Source organism: Triplophysa rosa, linkage group LG15 (assembly GCF_024868665.1).
Source record: "Triplophysa rosa linkage group LG15, Trosa_1v2, whole genome shotgun sequence".
NCBI lineage: Eukaryota > Metazoa > Chordata > Actinopteri > Cypriniformes > Nemacheilidae > Triplophysa > Triplophysa rosa.
The window spans coordinates 3,359,955-3,376,511 of NC_079904.1; the positions used below are offsets into that span (position 1 = coordinate 3,359,955).

General features: G+C 36.4%; 4 protein-coding genes across 4 annotated transcripts; 1 reads left to right on the forward strand and 3 right to left on the reverse strand.

Moving 5' to 3' along the window:
• Positions 1 to 706: 706 nt before the first annotated feature.
• On the forward strand, positions 707 to 1,693 carry taar11 (trace amine-associated receptor 11). Its single transcript, XM_057353233.1, has one exon. The coding sequence runs from the start codon at positions 707 to 709 to the stop codon at positions 1,691 to 1,693; it is 987 nt and encodes a 328-aa protein (XP_057209216.1).
• Positions 1,694 to 3,690: 1,997 nt separating this feature from the next.
• On the reverse strand, positions 3,691 to 4,701 carry LOC130566160 (trace amine-associated receptor 1-like). The gene is made up of 2 exons (XM_057353433.1): positions 4,374 to 4,701; positions 3,691 to 4,301 (listed from the first exon to the last, which is right to left on the reverse strand). The coding sequence occupies exons 1-2, from the start codon at positions 4,699 to 4,701 to the stop codon at positions 3,691 to 3,693; spliced, it is 939 nt and encodes a 312-aa protein (XP_057209416.1).
• Positions 4,702 to 6,272: 1,571 nt separating this feature from the next.
• LOC130566162 (trace amine-associated receptor 1-like) lies at positions 6,273 to 7,280 on the reverse strand. The gene is made up of 2 exons (XM_057353434.1): positions 6,956 to 7,280; positions 6,273 to 6,883 (listed from the first exon to the last, which is right to left on the reverse strand). Exons 1-2 carry the CDS (start codon positions 7,278 to 7,280, stop codon positions 6,273 to 6,275), a joined length of 936 nt encoding a protein of 311 aa, XP_057209417.1.
• Positions 7,281 to 11,274: 3,994 nt separating this feature from the next.
• taar10 (trace amine-associated receptor 10) lies at positions 11,275 to 12,525 on the reverse strand. Its single transcript, XM_057353234.1, has 3 exons — positions 12,517 to 12,525; positions 11,994 to 12,330; positions 11,275 to 11,921 (listed from the first exon to the last, which is right to left on the reverse strand). The coding sequence occupies exons 1-3, from the start codon at positions 12,523 to 12,525 to the stop codon at positions 11,275 to 11,277; spliced, it is 993 nt and encodes a 330-aa protein (XP_057209217.1).
• Between the last annotated feature and the right edge of the window lie 4,032 nt (positions 12,526 to 16,557).

Below are 16,557 nucleotides of genomic sequence, written 5' to 3' on the forward strand. Positions count from 1 at the left end.
GGAAGAGAGAGAAAAGATACTGTAAGTCCATTTTATGCTTTTAAGAACCCTCCAAAAAAAAGCCACTGACATCCAATTTCAAAAAAGTGATTTATATGTGAATTTACCTGCATGGGTTAACAGGGTCAGGAAAACCAGTGGTTTATTCTTGAACATCTCTAGAGGCAAATGGCAACCAAGAATGCCTTGTGGTCACATGACAACAAGAGGTCCTGTTTGATTGGTTCACAGACACGTACATTCCCAGTGAAAGCATTCAAATGGATAGAAAATGCAGATGTTTCAACACATGGCACAGGACATAGGAAGTTTGTCTGTGGTAAGATGTGAAACATAGCATACAATATAATATGATATAATGTTAATAAAATGTACTGTGCAATGTTAAAATTTAGCAAAGACTAACAGTTTTACAAGATATTCTGTATGTTAAATATGTGATGACATTTAGTTAATTCTCCCTGATAAAATGTTTTGTTAAACTGCAAAAACAATACATACATTTATATATATTTGACAAGAATCAGACTTGTTTTTTGTTGTTCAAGTCTCAATCTTACAATACTATGTTAGATTTATGCGCAAAACAAGACAAGACTTTTTATCTTAGGTTTTGCAGTGTTGGCCATATGCAATAGGAAAGGTGGGAACGAAAATGTTGTAATTCATATTGTTTTCTCATGCTAGGTTTTTACCGGCCTGCACAATGAACCTGAGTCACCCGTGGACACCAGTGGAGTCTGTCAGCCTCTGTTATGAATCTGTGAACGGCTCCTGTGTAAAGACTGTTTACCCCCCTGTCTTGAGAGCCCCACTCTACCTCATCTTCGCCATAACCATCATTCTGATCGTGTTCGGCAACCTGCTGGTCATCTGCACCATCGTCAGTTTCCAGCAGCTACACACCCCTACCAACTACCTGATCGTCTCCATGGCCGTAGCAGACCTTCTCCTGGGCAGCTTTGTCATGCCCCCCAGCATGGTGAGGTCTTTAGAAACATGCTGGTACTTTGGAGACTTCTTCTGCAAATTTCACTCCAGCACCGATTTTACTCTGTGTAACGCCGCTGTAATGCATCTCACGTTCATCTCGATCGATCGATACTACGCCGTGTGTCAGCCGCTCCAGTACCACAGCAAAATGACCACGCGTGTGAGCGTCGCCATGATCCTGGTGAGCTGGGGCTTCTCTGCTCTTTTTGGCTTTGGCATCACGTTCTCAGAGCTGAAAATCGAACAAACAACAACCGAGGAGGTGCACGCTAGTTGCAAGGGAGGGTGTTTAGCGTTGCACGGAAGAGAAATCGGAGTGACATATTCACTTGTTTTCTACTTCTTCCCTATGTTTGTAATTGTCAGCATTTATGGCAAGATTTTCGTTATAGCCCTGAAACATGCTCGTGCCATAAATAACTACCCCACAGGCTCATCGGTTAATACAAAGGATCTGAAGGCCACTAAGACGCTTGCCATTGTCATTGGAGTTTATATGTGCTGTTGGACACCTTATTTCATGTGTAACATCATAGATCCTGCGGTTGGCCATTCCATACCAGCACTGTTATATGAGGTGCTAATGTGGGTGGCTTATTTAAACGCTGTGTTTAACCCCATGATTTATGCTTTATTTTACAGTTGGTTCAGAGAAAAATCAAAACTCCTATATAAAAAACTATACAAGTTGTGCAAATAGGCCTATTAATGTAATCTAGATGTTGTGCTAGATGATATACTTAAGGGTATATTGTCATTTCCTCCTTCACTGTAAATATTTTTTGATGACTTTTGATTATTTGTTCTTAGAAAATTGTATTATCATAAAAACATAGGTAAAGCAGTTTTATGGTTACATTGAATGTTTCAGTTAGCAAAAACTGAAAAAAAAGGCACATCAGTGTTTCATATATTATACTGTTTTTTTCTGTTTGCAGTACATTCTGTGTTATGCATATTTAACATGCAGTTCAGTTATTCGGCCCCTGTTATTAAACTGGTCAAATGTGTCACTTATCTGTTTTATTTATAATTTACTTTGTAATGTCCATGTTGCAATTTCCATTTTTCCTCATTTTAAAACATCTTGAGCATTAACATTCTGTATGTCCTTGTATCAACGATACAAGACAGATATTTATAACCTTAACGTTTCCTAAAAAAATCATACCAAGTACTTATTTAAAAGATTCCTTATTGCTCAAAATGAAGGCAAAAAAGTAAGCTAGCAGCATTGTTTATACATACAGTACATACATATATATAATGATATCATGCTGGTATTAAAATCAATATAATAGAAATGCTTGGTGGCCTCTCTAGCTACTGTCTGTCTTAAGAACAGCATTTCCCAGAATGCACTCTTATCAGAGCTGCTGCCTCAGGAGCAGTGCATGACTTCAAAACATCTAATAAAAACATCTGAGACCAGCTGTAAAGGTATCCAAACATTTTCCTTTATATCAAAGAGACTATTAACACCCTAGTAAATTTTCTGGACCAGGATATAAAGTCACAACATGCAAAATCAATAACATCATAAGTCACATAATTCTAATAAAAGCCAATATCAAACGTTTCAAAATCGACTCACAATTATATCCATATATAAATCCTGATAAAAACTGATACACAATAACGTTTGGGTGTTTTAGATCCAAGTGTGCTAGTTTAGAGAAATACTGATTTAGGCCTGATTTATGTTTACGCCTAAACTTGCGCGCTCTCGACTTGGATTGACTGCTGTTTGTGGAGCTCAGGGCGTCGAACGTAAGCTTTTTTTAGTGAAGGTGAGCGAGCCTTTTAAATTAATTTCTATCAAAGACAGAAAGCGTACTCACCATAGGTGTGCTCGACTTCATGCGTAGTTGCGAGACTTATCGGCGCTCACGGAAAGATTTTAAACGGAGCTGACAAGTCGGCACACTGTGCTTCCCGTAGTGACTTTTGCGCGGTATTTGTTTGCTTTATCGCGGATGAAGTGGATTCATATAATGTTTGTCAGGTAAACGCGCGTTTGATTTGAAATGTAGCCACCCGCGAAACTGATTTTATTCAATTAACCGTGTTTGTATGTGCAGGAAGAACGTTCAAGATACACTCATCGTACTTACAGCAATGGCGCCGCCATATTGGACCAGGCACGACAAGTAAAATGGAGCTGCGGGTTTTCTGGATAAAAAGCGCTATAACGTTTCATCGATTTCGATGGTTTACAATCTATGTTTAGTACAAAAACGGTTTGTTTAATTTCGTTAGACGTTATTGGCATAGGTAATTGTGAAAACTCAGACTTGTCAATCGTGGGTTTATTTTTATGATTAATAATTGTGGTTATTAAATGAACACATACACTATTGTATGTATATATTTTTTGTTTATAGGACCATTTTTCCATTTTGCAAGGCCAGCCAGGGTATTTATGATAAGGATTAGCCTACAACACTATGACTTATCATATATTTATATTAATATTATTAAAAATATGATAGCATATTGCACACTGACTTTCAAACGTAACACTTTCAAACAGTGTCTGTAGCTTAACAAACATACTTATAAATGTATACCTTAAATGCACCGTGTTTTGCTAAGTAAGTTAGAAATTATTCGAAACATAAACATGGCAGGTGGACTTTTTATTTCTGTGTTGTGAAGACAAAAAGTAGAAAAGTAAACAAAGTTGCCTGGAAATTTTTACATCAGTATTGTTTTTGAGGAATTAGTCTGAAATATTCTTCCAGATAGAATGACTCTTAAAGCATGTCTGAACCAGCTGTAAAAGAAAGCATATACTATAGGGTTACATGTGGAATTGTAGTACCCGACCCAAAGGAACAAATCAAACAACAGTGGTGGGACAGAGTATCCAATGAAGGGATCAATAATATTACAAAGGAAAAAGGGAATCCAGAAGGTCAGAAACACACCCATGATGATCGCTAAAGTCTTAGTGGCCTTTCCTTCTTTTTTAAATTGACTGTTAGTGCTCTGGATGGCCTGCACTTGCCTTTGAGCTACGTGTAATATTTTCATGTACATGCTGAGCATGACAAATGCGGGAATGTAAAAGCAAATCAATGACATTATTGTAGCTACTTCTTTACTTTGAAACAGCATGCATCTTCCATCACAGTCAATATTCTCATAGTACAACTCTTCAATGCCAAGAATATTAAGCTCCAGAAATATCATGCCGAAGCCCAAAGCAGCCGAAACAGTCCAGCATATTATAATCATGACCAGAGTAGCAAGTGAAGTCATTTTACTGTGATATTGTAGAGGATGACATATGGCATAATATCTGTCTAAAGCAATAATACAGAGATTGAGAATTGAAGCAGTGCACAGTGTCACATCGAGACTGCTGTGTATTTTACAGATCAGATCTCCCAGATACCAGCAGGTCTCGATCGAGCGCAGCATGCTGGGCGGCATCACCACTCCTCCTACAAGCAGATCGGCTACAGCCAGAGACAGGATGAGGTAGTTGGTTGGTGTGTGAAGCTGTTTAAAGTGAATGACCGTAATGATCACCAACAGGTTTCCTATGATGGTGACAATTGAGCACAAACTGAAAAGAACGTAGAGCAATATTCGGGTTTCCGGGAGGTAGACAAGCTTCTGGCAAGAGCTGTTACTGAACTCAAAACAAAGAAAAGGCTTTTCCGAGAGTCCATTGTGGCTGATGTTGATTTTGATGTCCATTTACAGAATTCAGAGGAGATGTCCTGTTTGGAACAAGGTTTTGCATGAAGTTAATTGTAGAGTTTAACAAACACAATCCAGTTTCGTCATCTCTGAGTTTACTTGTTAAAGGTTTGGTGGGTTTGAATACAGCATGTATTCTGGAGTACATGAAGTATCAATAAGTAAAATAGAATGTACCATAAAACATGTTATGCTTTTTTAAATCACATTGTTGTCCATGTATTGTGAGGCAAATATGATATTAAATCTACATTTAATATATATATAATAACCTATTCAAAATATTTTCATTTACATGGACATTTTCCAGCAGTTTATGTATATCCCTGTCTCTCATACGCTCTTACCTTTCCCTCCACAAAGCAGTGAAGTTTATGGAGTAAAGAGCCCACATTTATAGCCCAATAGTTTCACAGCAACCATGGTAACCTCCTTAATCGTATTAATAATATTTGTTTTAATGCCATCACAGATTAGAATAAACCATCCAAGTTTAAGGTGTATATTACCAAAAACACACAACTTTAGACTTATTAGACTTTAGACTTATATTTTAGACGTATTTTTTGGATTAAAAATATTTGGCAAAAAGGCAAACTACAAGCTTTCAGGGAATATTGCTTTTATCGGAACATACTAAAATACATATCAAAGAACAAGCTTACAGCGCAGGTACTACAGTTTCACCCGTTATTGATATTTTGTTAATCCTCTATTGTAGTAATATTTCATAGTCATTCTCCATGGTCTTGATTTAATAAGCTTTCTATGCATGTCGTATATAATTTTTTGCCAAGCCTCCTTAAATTCTTAAAGCTTTTAAAAGCTTAAATTAATGTAATTAAATAATGTTTTTTAATGTGTATGTGTAGTCTGTGGGTGCAACAGTACTTTGGGTTGTGGATATGTGTAATTCATTTTGTATTGGCATATCATTGAGTTTAAAAAAATCTTAGTTCAGCAAATATGATAAAAAGAGGCAATTTGTGCCAATGGCAAAGTTATTTTTTTCTTATTTAGTTTTTTAAAGTGTATACTTGAGAGATTATATGCAAAAACAGATAACTCTGTGTTTACATTTTTTTTAATCATGTTTTTTATTGTGCATTTCAAGTAATAACAACTAAAAAAAAAAGCTAACAAAGCTAACGAAGACTATAAAACCTAATAAAAACACGATAACACAATAAAAACCATGTGATGTATGGAGTTATCTGCCTTTGCAAATGAACTCTTCACTTCTTTTCGAAAGAAATAGATATTTAGCACCGAAAATAAACATCATTAAAATTTAATTAATAAGGATCCTTATGCGGGAAAAAAAGAACCCAGACACAACACTGGTTTATTCAGAGGGGCTTTGAATAAAATACACAGCACTTATTTATACAGGCATAAAACAGTTTCTTAAAACAAAGTTTACTTTTGCTCTTTATACAAAGAAGACTTAGCTGGGAAAGCAGCAGAAATAAAATACACGATTGGTAAAATAGTTTAAAAGTATGTCAAATGAAGCCAACGATGCACCCAAGACAGTCATAAGTCAAAACCAAATATCCGTGTCATCATTACAACAGTATTGTTCTTGTCGAATCATTCTGAAATACTTGTTTGGATAGAATGATTCTGAATGCTTGTCTGAACCAGCTGTAAAAGAAAGCATATACTATAGGGTTACATGTGGAATTGTAGTACCCGACCCAAAGGAACAAATCAAACAACAGTGGTGGGACAGAGTATCCAATGAAGGGATCAATAATATTACAAAGGAAAAAGGGAATCCAGAAGGTCAGAAACACACCCATGATGATCGCTAAAGTCTTAGTGGCCTTTCCTTCTTTTTTTAGTTGACTGTTAGTGCTCTGGATGGCCTGCACTTGCCTTTGAGCTACGTGTAATATTTTCAGGTACACGCAAAGCATAAGAAACGCAGGAATGTAAAAACAGATCAATGAGAATACAGACGCACCAGCTTTACTCTGAAATACTATACAGGCTCCATCACAGTCAATATTCTCATAGTAAAAATGTTCGATGCCGCGAATATTAAGCTCCAGAAATATCATGCCGAATCCCAAAGCAGCCGAAACAGTCCAGCAAATTATAATCATGACCAGAGTAGCAAGTGAAGTCATTTTACTGTGATATTGTAGAGGATGACATATGGCATAATATCTGTCTAAAGCAATAATACAGAGATTGAGAATTGAAGCAGTGCACAGTGTCACATCGAGACTGCTGTGTATTTTACAGATCAGATCTCCCAGATACCAGCAGGTCTCGATCGAGCGCAGCATGCTGGGCGGCATCACCACTCCTCCTACAAGCAGATCGGCTACAGCCAGAGACAGGATGAGGTAGTTGGTTGGTGTGTGAAGCTGTTTAAAGTGAATGACCGTAATGATCACCAACAGGTTTCCTATGATGGTGACAATTGAGCACAAACTAAAAAGAACGTAGAGCAATATTCGGGTTTCCAGGGGGTAGACAAGTTTCTGGCAAGAGCTGTTACTGAACTCAAAACAAAGAAAAGGCTTTTCCGAAAGTCCATGACTGATGTTGATTTTGATGTCCATTTAAAATGTGTTGCTCTGTAATACAAGAGAGAAAGCGTGTTTTGATAATGCCTACAAATAAAGTTCTTTGACATTAATGAAACAGAGCATTGTCTCTAAAAAATCAACAACAGAGTCACTAGTTAAGTTTTTACAAATATCTTATAAAATAAAAAGATACATTTCAGTTAATGCCTGCTTATTTTACCGTTACCGTCTCACCTCTTCTCTTCTTAAAATGGTAAAGACGCACTCTAGAGCTGAGAGCTCAATTTTATAGATGGTAAACCCCCAGTAGAACCTCCCTTTCTTTAACCTGTCAGGTGGCCTTTTCTATCTGATGGACAAAGGCTGTCAAAAAAACGAAATGTTTTTGACATATTGTTGATTCTTTAGATCTGATAAACATTCTCTGATAAAAATCATTTCATTCTTTGAAACGACAATGTAAATTTAGATTTTGTTTGTTAAATACTTTTGTAAAAATACATTTGCCAAATTGGTTGAAATAAATTATTTATTTATTAAATACTTGTGAATAATGTCTAGAATGTATTGTCAAAATGGATTAATGGAATTTGAATACATTTATTTGACTGCTGCATTGCTCAACTGTGCCACAAAAACCCCTCTTGATGACTGTTTTTCTAGTCCTCATGTTCACACTGGCAGTGATTTTATTGGCGCCCTTTGTTTAGTCATGAGTCGGCGATAAGCGAGCGTGATTATGGGTCCGGTGTGGATAAGCCTTTAGGCTGCACAACTACACATTTTTTCATTGTCAAACATACAGGCAAAACGGAACCAAATTAAGGCCGCAATATTTTTGGTACTATAAGTGGGGTGTGAGCTTCACTTTCGTCTCTGTCTTTGCTGATTATTTCATAACATTGCGTAACTCTTCTTTGTTGAGTTTCAGGTCATTCACACAGCATGTCTTTAGTGATCTGTTGTCAATGTCATGCAAGATCAGTGAGTGCGTTTATATGCACAAAATAAACGGATATCTATCAAAAATCAGCTTATAAAAGAAAACCTGTTTTCACGTGTTTACATCAATAAACCAGCTACGCGGAAAAACGCATTTACATGGAAGCTTGAGACTTGCCAGGTTTCTCGCGTGTAGTTGCGTCACCATCGATCCGTCTAGTAATTAAATGCTAATTAATTATTAATTGCTAATTATTAATAAAAATGCTTTGGGAAATCGGTCAGAAGCTGTATTTTTATATCCCTTCTCATGTCCGCAGTACCCTGCAGGCTACAACAATAGTTTTTCATTTAGCCGTTTCTACATCAACTGCATGATTCGAGAGCAGACTTTTTTGCATTATTTTATACTGTTACTTCCGTTTGAGACTTTTACTAATACGCTGTCAGACATTCACACATAAACAAAACTGGGGCGTTTACATGCAGTGCGAAATCGGGGTAATGGGCAAAAAACTACCTGGGGACTGTCTGCAGATACATCCATGCTGCGCAGTAAAACATATGACGCTACAGCCTGTGTGCGTTTGGTTACTTTCTTGCCTTTAAGTCACGGCAATGTGAAGCAAAGCACAAAGACTTTTTAAAATGGATGGAATGAGGCAGTGATGCTGCTGCGGGTAACGCAAAACTATAACATTTCCAAAGCGGAAGTGAAACTATCCTCGCGCTCCGCTGTCAAACAATAACTGCGAGTAAGTAAATATTCCGTCTCCTAAAATGCAATCTAAAGTATGCACGAACTAACATTCCGCTATCATACTGGAAAGCAGTCAAAACATTAAGAGCACTTCTTGTTATTAAACTGTTTACTTTTGTAAGAAACTACGAAAAATAAGTAGTACAGTACAGTATGTCTAGCAGTTGTGAAGTTGGCACATGTCTTACAGTTTTTTTCAACTGCTTACACACAAAATGTTTACTTGTCACACAATTTCTGAAACCTGACACTCAAACACCAGAACCACACACCAAATCGGCAAAACCATACACTAATTCTCGACCTTTGACTCAGTTTTCAGTTTAACAAAACACTTTTTGCAGAACACAACACACAATTCTCTATGTAACACACAAAGATCTTACAGGAAGTATATTGATTTCCTTTTTCAAACACAACCAATCAAAATGCCACACTAATTCCTCAGTGCCTCACACTAACTCCTCACATGTGCAAACACTCTTTGCTTTATTTAACACCAACCAATCATGACTTTAGAAGAGGCCCATAAATAGGCCAAGGGTCAAGTTATAGGTTTTGAACAATGGATGCAAAAAATGTAGACAGAGTAAGGGGAGTTGGAGGGAGAGCCAGACGACGAGGCAGAGGTGGAATTAGAGGACGAGTCGGAAGAAGAGGAGGAAGACGAGGAACAAGAAGTGTGGTCTGGAATGAGATCAGGGCTACAGTCATTGATCATGTGATAAACCACGGTTTACTGTAACAACAAGAGAGGCTGTACAGAGAGTCCAGCCCAATTTGAGTCGATTTACAATGGCAGGTATAATTTGAACCTTTAGAAATGAGAACAGGTATGTAACAATCTACTGTTATGTACACATGATCTAATGTACACAAACAGTAGGCTATAATACATATACAGTATTTTACAGTAGTACCCTTGCATTCATTTACTACGGTGCACTGCATTGGTCACAGTCTGGTGAGGTATCACACTGTATACAGCAGTACAGCCAACTGTAAGAAGACATTCTGACCTTTTTGTATAAAATAGTATATTATGTTACAGTTTATGGCACACACTCACACTGTTCCTGAATCTTCTACAGAGTGGAAAGGCGAAGGTTTCATGATGGGCGAGGTCACTGAAGAGCAAGAGACGGCTATCGTGAATTTGGTTTTGGCCAATAATGCTTTTAGAATTCGTGAAATATACGCAACCATATGCTTACTGTAATGATGCCACAATTTTTGCGAACATAAATGCTGTGAGTCCCTCAACAATACATTGTGTCCTCCAGAATTTTTTTTTCCGTACCGTGTACAGTAATACTGTATTCACAACCAGCAAAAACATAAATAAACACAAGAAATAAAAAGTTTGGCTTTTGTTTTTACAGTGAATTTTAAACATCTCTCTGCCAATTTCTTTCAATCTTGTACAGAAATGTATAGAGGAGCTCATGAACTAAGAGCTTTAGGTTTTGAATAACTGTGTGTACATGATATATCCCAAAATATAACATTACGGTAAAAGTGTTTGCAACAGAAGACAAATGTTTGCTTTTGAAATGTGTTTGTGATATTTTTAATGTAGTGCTTCATTTTGAAAGAGATGTGAGGCATTTTGCATTTTGTGTGTGCAATTCTTGGATTTGTGTGTAAAGTTTTGAAAAAAAGAGGCAGCTTTTTGAAAATGTGTGTAAGCAGTTGAAAAAAACTGTAAGAAGCATAATTTATTTTTAGACTTATTTATTGACCAGTTGTGGTCTGTGCAATAAATAGTAAAAGTTCTGAACTATTCTATTGTGTTTTATTGTTCCAGTATAGTAATGATAATATTTACAATATTTACAATAATAATATATTGATATATAAAATATTGAATTTAATAGGTGTTTCTTACATTGACCCACAGCAACAATAAAACAGTGTAGATTAGTGATCAAAGTTTTATACAAATAATTTATTCTATTTAGTTTCCATTTCATTCATTTAACATATTTAATATTGGGGGCATCCAAGTTATTTGACATATTTGAACAATTTTTAAAAGGTAATGCAATAGTTACATTCCCTCGTAACTAGTTACAGTGTTAAAAGTGTTACAGAACATTAGAGCGTCTCAGTATACACTAAAATAGCTTGAGAAAATGATGTCCGTTCATATCAGTTTCTGTGACAAAAACAGGCTGAACCAAATTCTGTTAGCATTGAACATGTTTTCATTTCAGTCAGAAACATACAAACATAACATCGATAACCATAACATTTATTCCGTTTGGGCATCCAGTTATTCTGATATTATACATGTATACAGATGTACAAGGAATTCTGTCATTCCTAGGTATCTTTTACCATCAAGTCTAACCGTGAAGAATTAGCTTGGAATATTTTGGCCAAAAGAATGATTCTTAGAGCTTTTCTAAACCACCTATAGAAGAAGGCGTAGACAAAAGGATTACACAGAGAATTCAGATATCCAATCCACAAAAAAACATCAAATAAGGCCAGCGGTATTGTGTGGTTAAGCAACGGATTTATTAGGTTGCAGAAAAAAAAGGGCGAAATACTCACAAAAAATACCCCCATGATGATAGCCAGCGTTTTTGTGGCCTTCACCTCAGATTTGTTTACAGATGTGTTGGTTTTCTGGCTAACGTGTGTTGAATGCTGTATAGATTTGAATTGCTTACGTGCAATAGTGAGAATTTTTGCATATGTGCTAACAGCAATTATGGTGGGAAGGCCAAAAGCGATAAAGGAGGAGACCGTGCTGGCGGCGGCCGTTTGAAAGATAACACACGCTCCCTTACAAGCTACGTTATCAGAATAATACTCCTTGGCGCCCAGAATGTTAAGTTCTAGAAATATCATAGCGAACCCGACAAAGGCTGCCAAACCCCAGCTTAAAACAATCATAAGCGTGATAACAGGAGGTGTGATTTTGTTAAGGTACTGAAGGGGGTGACATACAGCATAATATCGATCTATAGAGATGAAGGATATGTGTAACAGAGATGTGATGCATAACATAAAGTCAGCACTGCTGTGTATTTTACAAAACAGATCCCCCAGGTACCAGCAGGTCTCGACAGATCGTATCATGCTGGGGGGCATCACGAACCCCCCGATTAGCAGATCGGCCACGGCAAGAGACAGGATTAAATAGTTGGTTGGAGTGTGTAGCTGTTTGAAATGAATGATGGCGATGATGACCAGGAGGTTACCACATACTGTTGTGAGCGCTATGGCGCTGAAGAACAAATAGAGCAAAATCTGAATCTCGGAGGGGTAGACAAACTTCTCACACGAGTTGTTGAATGATTCAAAGCAGAGGGCAGGCCCAGGTTCAGTTCTGTTCGTTCGGTATAGGGCTGTCTGGAAATGGAAAATGGTCTGTTCCAGAAAAATAATATGAGTAGATTACATATGAGCACAGAACATTATTTCATAGCTGTTTTACCATAAAAACCTTATTCACCTTTTACTAGAACTCTTAATTGTACCGTCACTCCACACTGAGGTCAGAGGAGCAGGAAGCACTCGTTTATATGTGCTACCCCTTCAGCATTGCGTCAGTACTACAACCATATCCCTACTTTGTCAACACTGGTTCTAACTTTTCTCTTGAGACCCTCTTGAGAACTTTCTTTCTTCTGCAAAACACAAAAGAAGATATTTTGAAATATATCAATTGGGCACTTTGTTGTTTGTGAAAAGACATTTTTGAAAATATCTTTTTTGTGTTCTGCAGAAGAAAGTCATACAGGTTTGGAATGACATGTGGGTAAGTAAATGATGAAAGAACCATCCCTTTAATAGACAGTTTCAGAGGCAACATAAACAAACGTTGCCCAAACATAACATCCGGAAGACCTCCGCAAAGAATCTATAACTTGGGCCGTGTTCACACTTGACTTCTTTTTTGACAAGAAAAAGTTGCAATGGTGCTTTTTTAGTTCAGAAAAATGCTTGCAGCGTTGTGGTTACAAATAGCGGCCGGCAATGTTCAAAGATAGCATTTGTGCAGGAAGGCAGGCTTCATAGGCAGTGTAACGGAAGTCTATTTGAATTATAAACAGAGAGCGTCTTTGCAATAACCAATCACATATTTAAAAACTACAATACTAATTTCTCGCTAGAAATGCAATCAGAAGTTATTGAAAGTGAAAATGAAACTTACATTTATACAGTGGTGTAAAGTATTGGAGTAAATGTACTTAGTTACTTTACTTAAGTATCTTTTTGGCTACTTTGTAGTTGTACTGAGTATTAAAGATATTAGCAACTTTTACTCTCTACTTAACTACATTTTTGAACAAGTATATGTACTCTTTACTCCACTACATTTGTAATGACTAATGCAATTACACATTACATTTTGCATGACACCTATCTTATAATTAATATTGCCATTCACAGGGCAATGAAGGTACTACAATCTTGTGGATTTTGCTCTAACTTACAAAAACTTGTCAACATGGCTTCTTTATATGAATATGAGTGCAGTATCAGGTAGATGTCAATCGCTGGCGGTTTACACACGGTTAGCCCTTACCCGCTATTTCTACAGTAATATATTGGCAACACTGTTGCCAGCTAGTTACTGTAGGTCACACATCTACAAAAGCTCTTATTTTTAAAACTAACTCTTCCTAAATGTGCTCTAAACATGTTTGCTCAAAATTTGACCATGTGGTGGGACTATTGCCATGAAGTGATGTAAACCAGTAAAAAGAATGTATAGTATTTCAATTTTCAAAAGTGCTCTCACACTATATAGACAAAATATTAACCTATAGAATGAGTCGGACACAGAGAAATGAACAATCCACATATGAATCTCAACAATGGTGACAATCAACTGAACAGCTTCATGCTGCAATGCATGCTGGGTACATAGTACAAAACTCATTCATGATTGTTTGTCACCATTGATGAGGTTTGTATGTCAAGTGTCTAACTGTGTCTCAATTGCAAAGAAAGATTTTCTGACAGAGATCTTTCCATTATAACATGTAATCACTTTACCAAACATATCTTAATAAATCTTAAATGCTATATTATTATTATTTAATGATTGAATTCTTTCAGATGTATCTTCAGTTACTAAGCAAACATAAAGTTGCGGTTCCTGTAAAGTCCCTTTCAGTGTTATTGTATAAGTGTACATTTTAAAGCTACAAGAAAGTCAAAGAGTCCAACCAAAGCAAACACTGATCGCCATAATGGTGACTTAAAACATAATTGAACCACTATGAACTAGAGTTAAATCTCAATAAGATCTTACACAGATGACAGAAATAAAGTGAAAGTGGTGTCTGTAATATGTGAAGATGTTATTGATGTTTGTGTTTAATTCTCCTCTGGTGAAATCTTGACAGATTTATTGTGTTCATCTGTTATTTACACTTGTTCATCTAAGACTGTGTGACTTAAGTGCGTTAATAGATTCTTTAATAATGTATCTTCAAACAGCCATTGCAGTAGTTTACTGTAAAACACCTACAGTAACTAGCAGGCAACAGTGTTGCCAATATATTACTGTAGAAATGGCAGGTAAGGGCTAACAGTGTATGTGAAATGAGGACATGACTGCAGCTGGCGATGAGGCCCAAACCAGCATGTCCAGTGCAAAAAGGCTTTGACTTTTTAATTCTACTTAACATTACTTTATTTATCTGTTATATTGAAGAGACCTTTTTGAAGGACTTTGGCTTACTTATGAGCACTTGAGCTTAAATGAGACTTAGGGTGTTTGTAATGACGTAGGTTATGGTGTCGACCATGATTTGTTGCAATTTTGAGGTGTTCAGTCTTATTATGATTTAAGAAAATAAATGCGATTGCTCACCTCACAAATCAACTGTTTCTAGTTTTTCACTGAAGTGTCTCTTAAGTGTTGAGGACTAGTGCTGCTTTGAGCCTACATTCAGTATGAGTAAAATACTCAAGTACTGTTAAAATCAGATACTCAAAGACTTTTACTCAAGTCGTTTTGGAATTGGTGACTTGTAACTTGTAATGGAGTAATTTTCACTGCAAGGTATCTGTACTTTTACTTAAGTATGGTTTTCAGGTACTCTTTACACCTCTGCATTTATACAAAACTATGCTGCAACGGGCGTTTCGGCCGCCATTTTTTTTCTGAGCTTGAGCCTTCTCGACCAATCACGTTCCTCGCATGTTGTAATGGAAACGACAGGTCATTGGTTAGCTGTGAAAAAAGTGCTTGACGTAGGGTGTTTTTTTTCAGAAAAGTTCAACTTTTTTCAAGACGCTCTGAGCTGCAGAAAAAGACGCTGGTGCTGGCGTTTAAAAAAGCGCTCAGGACTTTTTTGAAAACACGGTTTACTCCATAGGATTATAATGTAAAACAGACTCTAGTAGCTTCAAAAAAGAAGTCAAGTGTGAACATGGCCTTAAGTAGTTTTAATTTAATTTAATATCATTAACATATAATATAATATTATTATAAATTAAATATCAGTATAAGTTTTAGATAAAATAAATTGTTATATTATAACCAAACACGGGCTGGAATTAACTTCGGGCTAGGCCCATGCTTCTTATGAAACCGTCTAAAGAATGCATTTTTGTATTTATATTATATTAAGTAATTTTATTCTTATGAATGGTTTTATGTTTAACTGTGAAACAAGACAAATCGAGGTCGGACTATAGGGGAACAAGTATTGAATGATACAAGAAACGTGCATCTGTCTAGCATTGAAATTCATTAAGTTCTTATGGTTTTATTTCTTGACACAAAACTGTTTTACAGTAGATCATTGTTAAAGGCCTTTTCCTTTGAATGGTCTGTCTTTTGTATTAATTCATATTATTAATGATAAATTGCAATATGAAATCGTGGAAATATTCTTTGGGCCTTTCCAGAGCAACTATGACATAATACCTTTTTTTGCAAAATGTATGGAAATTATATCAAGTGTTTGGTGTTATTGTCTCTTTGCAAGCAAAGGGACTAATTAAACGTGTTTTGCAAGACGTTCTGACATTTATAGATGCATTCACACCTGTCCTCATTAAACTGTGAAGGACTCACACTTCACACTTTTGATTGATCCCTGCAGGAGAACAAACAGAGAGCATCTGGAGTTGCATCACTGCGATTGTGCTAATAAGATGCATTAAACAAACAAATGTGTTGTTAACTGACAGCAGTATGTCAACATGTCACCTGCAGTGTTTAAACAATCACTTTTACCATTACTTCATACAAAATTGAGAAAACTATAATACAGTGTATATTTTTTACATAAAAGGGTAAGGGGTTAGTGATATGCAAACATTACATGCGTTCCTCACACAATGCCTCAGTACGGTTTCCAGTAAGGTTTCCAAACGGTTCTGTCAGGCTGCACGGTTTCATAAAGAACCTTTTAACATCCACAGAAGGTTTCTATTGCACAAAAGGTTCTTTGTTGTGAAAAAATTTGACTTTGGTCTTCCAGTACAATCTAATTGGCTTTTTAAGTCATTTTAACTTACTTTATAGTGTACAGTGGTTTCCTGGAGTCTTCTCTTAAAAATAAAAGTTCATAGCAATGCCATAGAACAGTGGTTCTCAAACTTTTCAGATCAAGTACAAACTTTAATAAA

Excerpts from the sequence above, each read along its gene's own strand:
- LOC130566160 (XM_057353433.1), bottom strand. The coding sequence starts at position 4,701 with ATGGACATCAAAATCAACATCAGCCACAATGGACTCTCGGAAAAGCCT. Across the intron at positions 4,302-4,373 it reads GTATCTGGGAGATCTGATCT|ACAGATATTATGCCATATGT; the intron begins GTAAAATACACA and ends TTATTGCTTTAG.
- LOC130566162 (XM_057353434.1), bottom strand. The coding sequence starts at position 7,280 with ATGGACATCAAAATCAACATCAGTCATGGACTTTCGGAAAAGCCTTTT. Across the intron at positions 6,884-6,955 it reads GTATCTGGGAGATCTGATCT|ACAGATATTATGCCATATGT; the intron begins GTAAAATACACA and ends TTATTGCTTTAG.
- taar10 (XM_057353234.1), bottom strand. Across the intron at positions 11,922-11,993 it reads GTACCTGGGGGATCTGTTTT|ATCGATATTATGCTGTATGT; the intron begins GTAAAATACACA and ends TCATCTCTATAG.
- taar11 (XM_057353233.1), top strand. The coding sequence starts at position 707 with ATGAACCTGAGTCACCCGTGGACACCAGTGGAGTCTGTCAGCCTCTGT.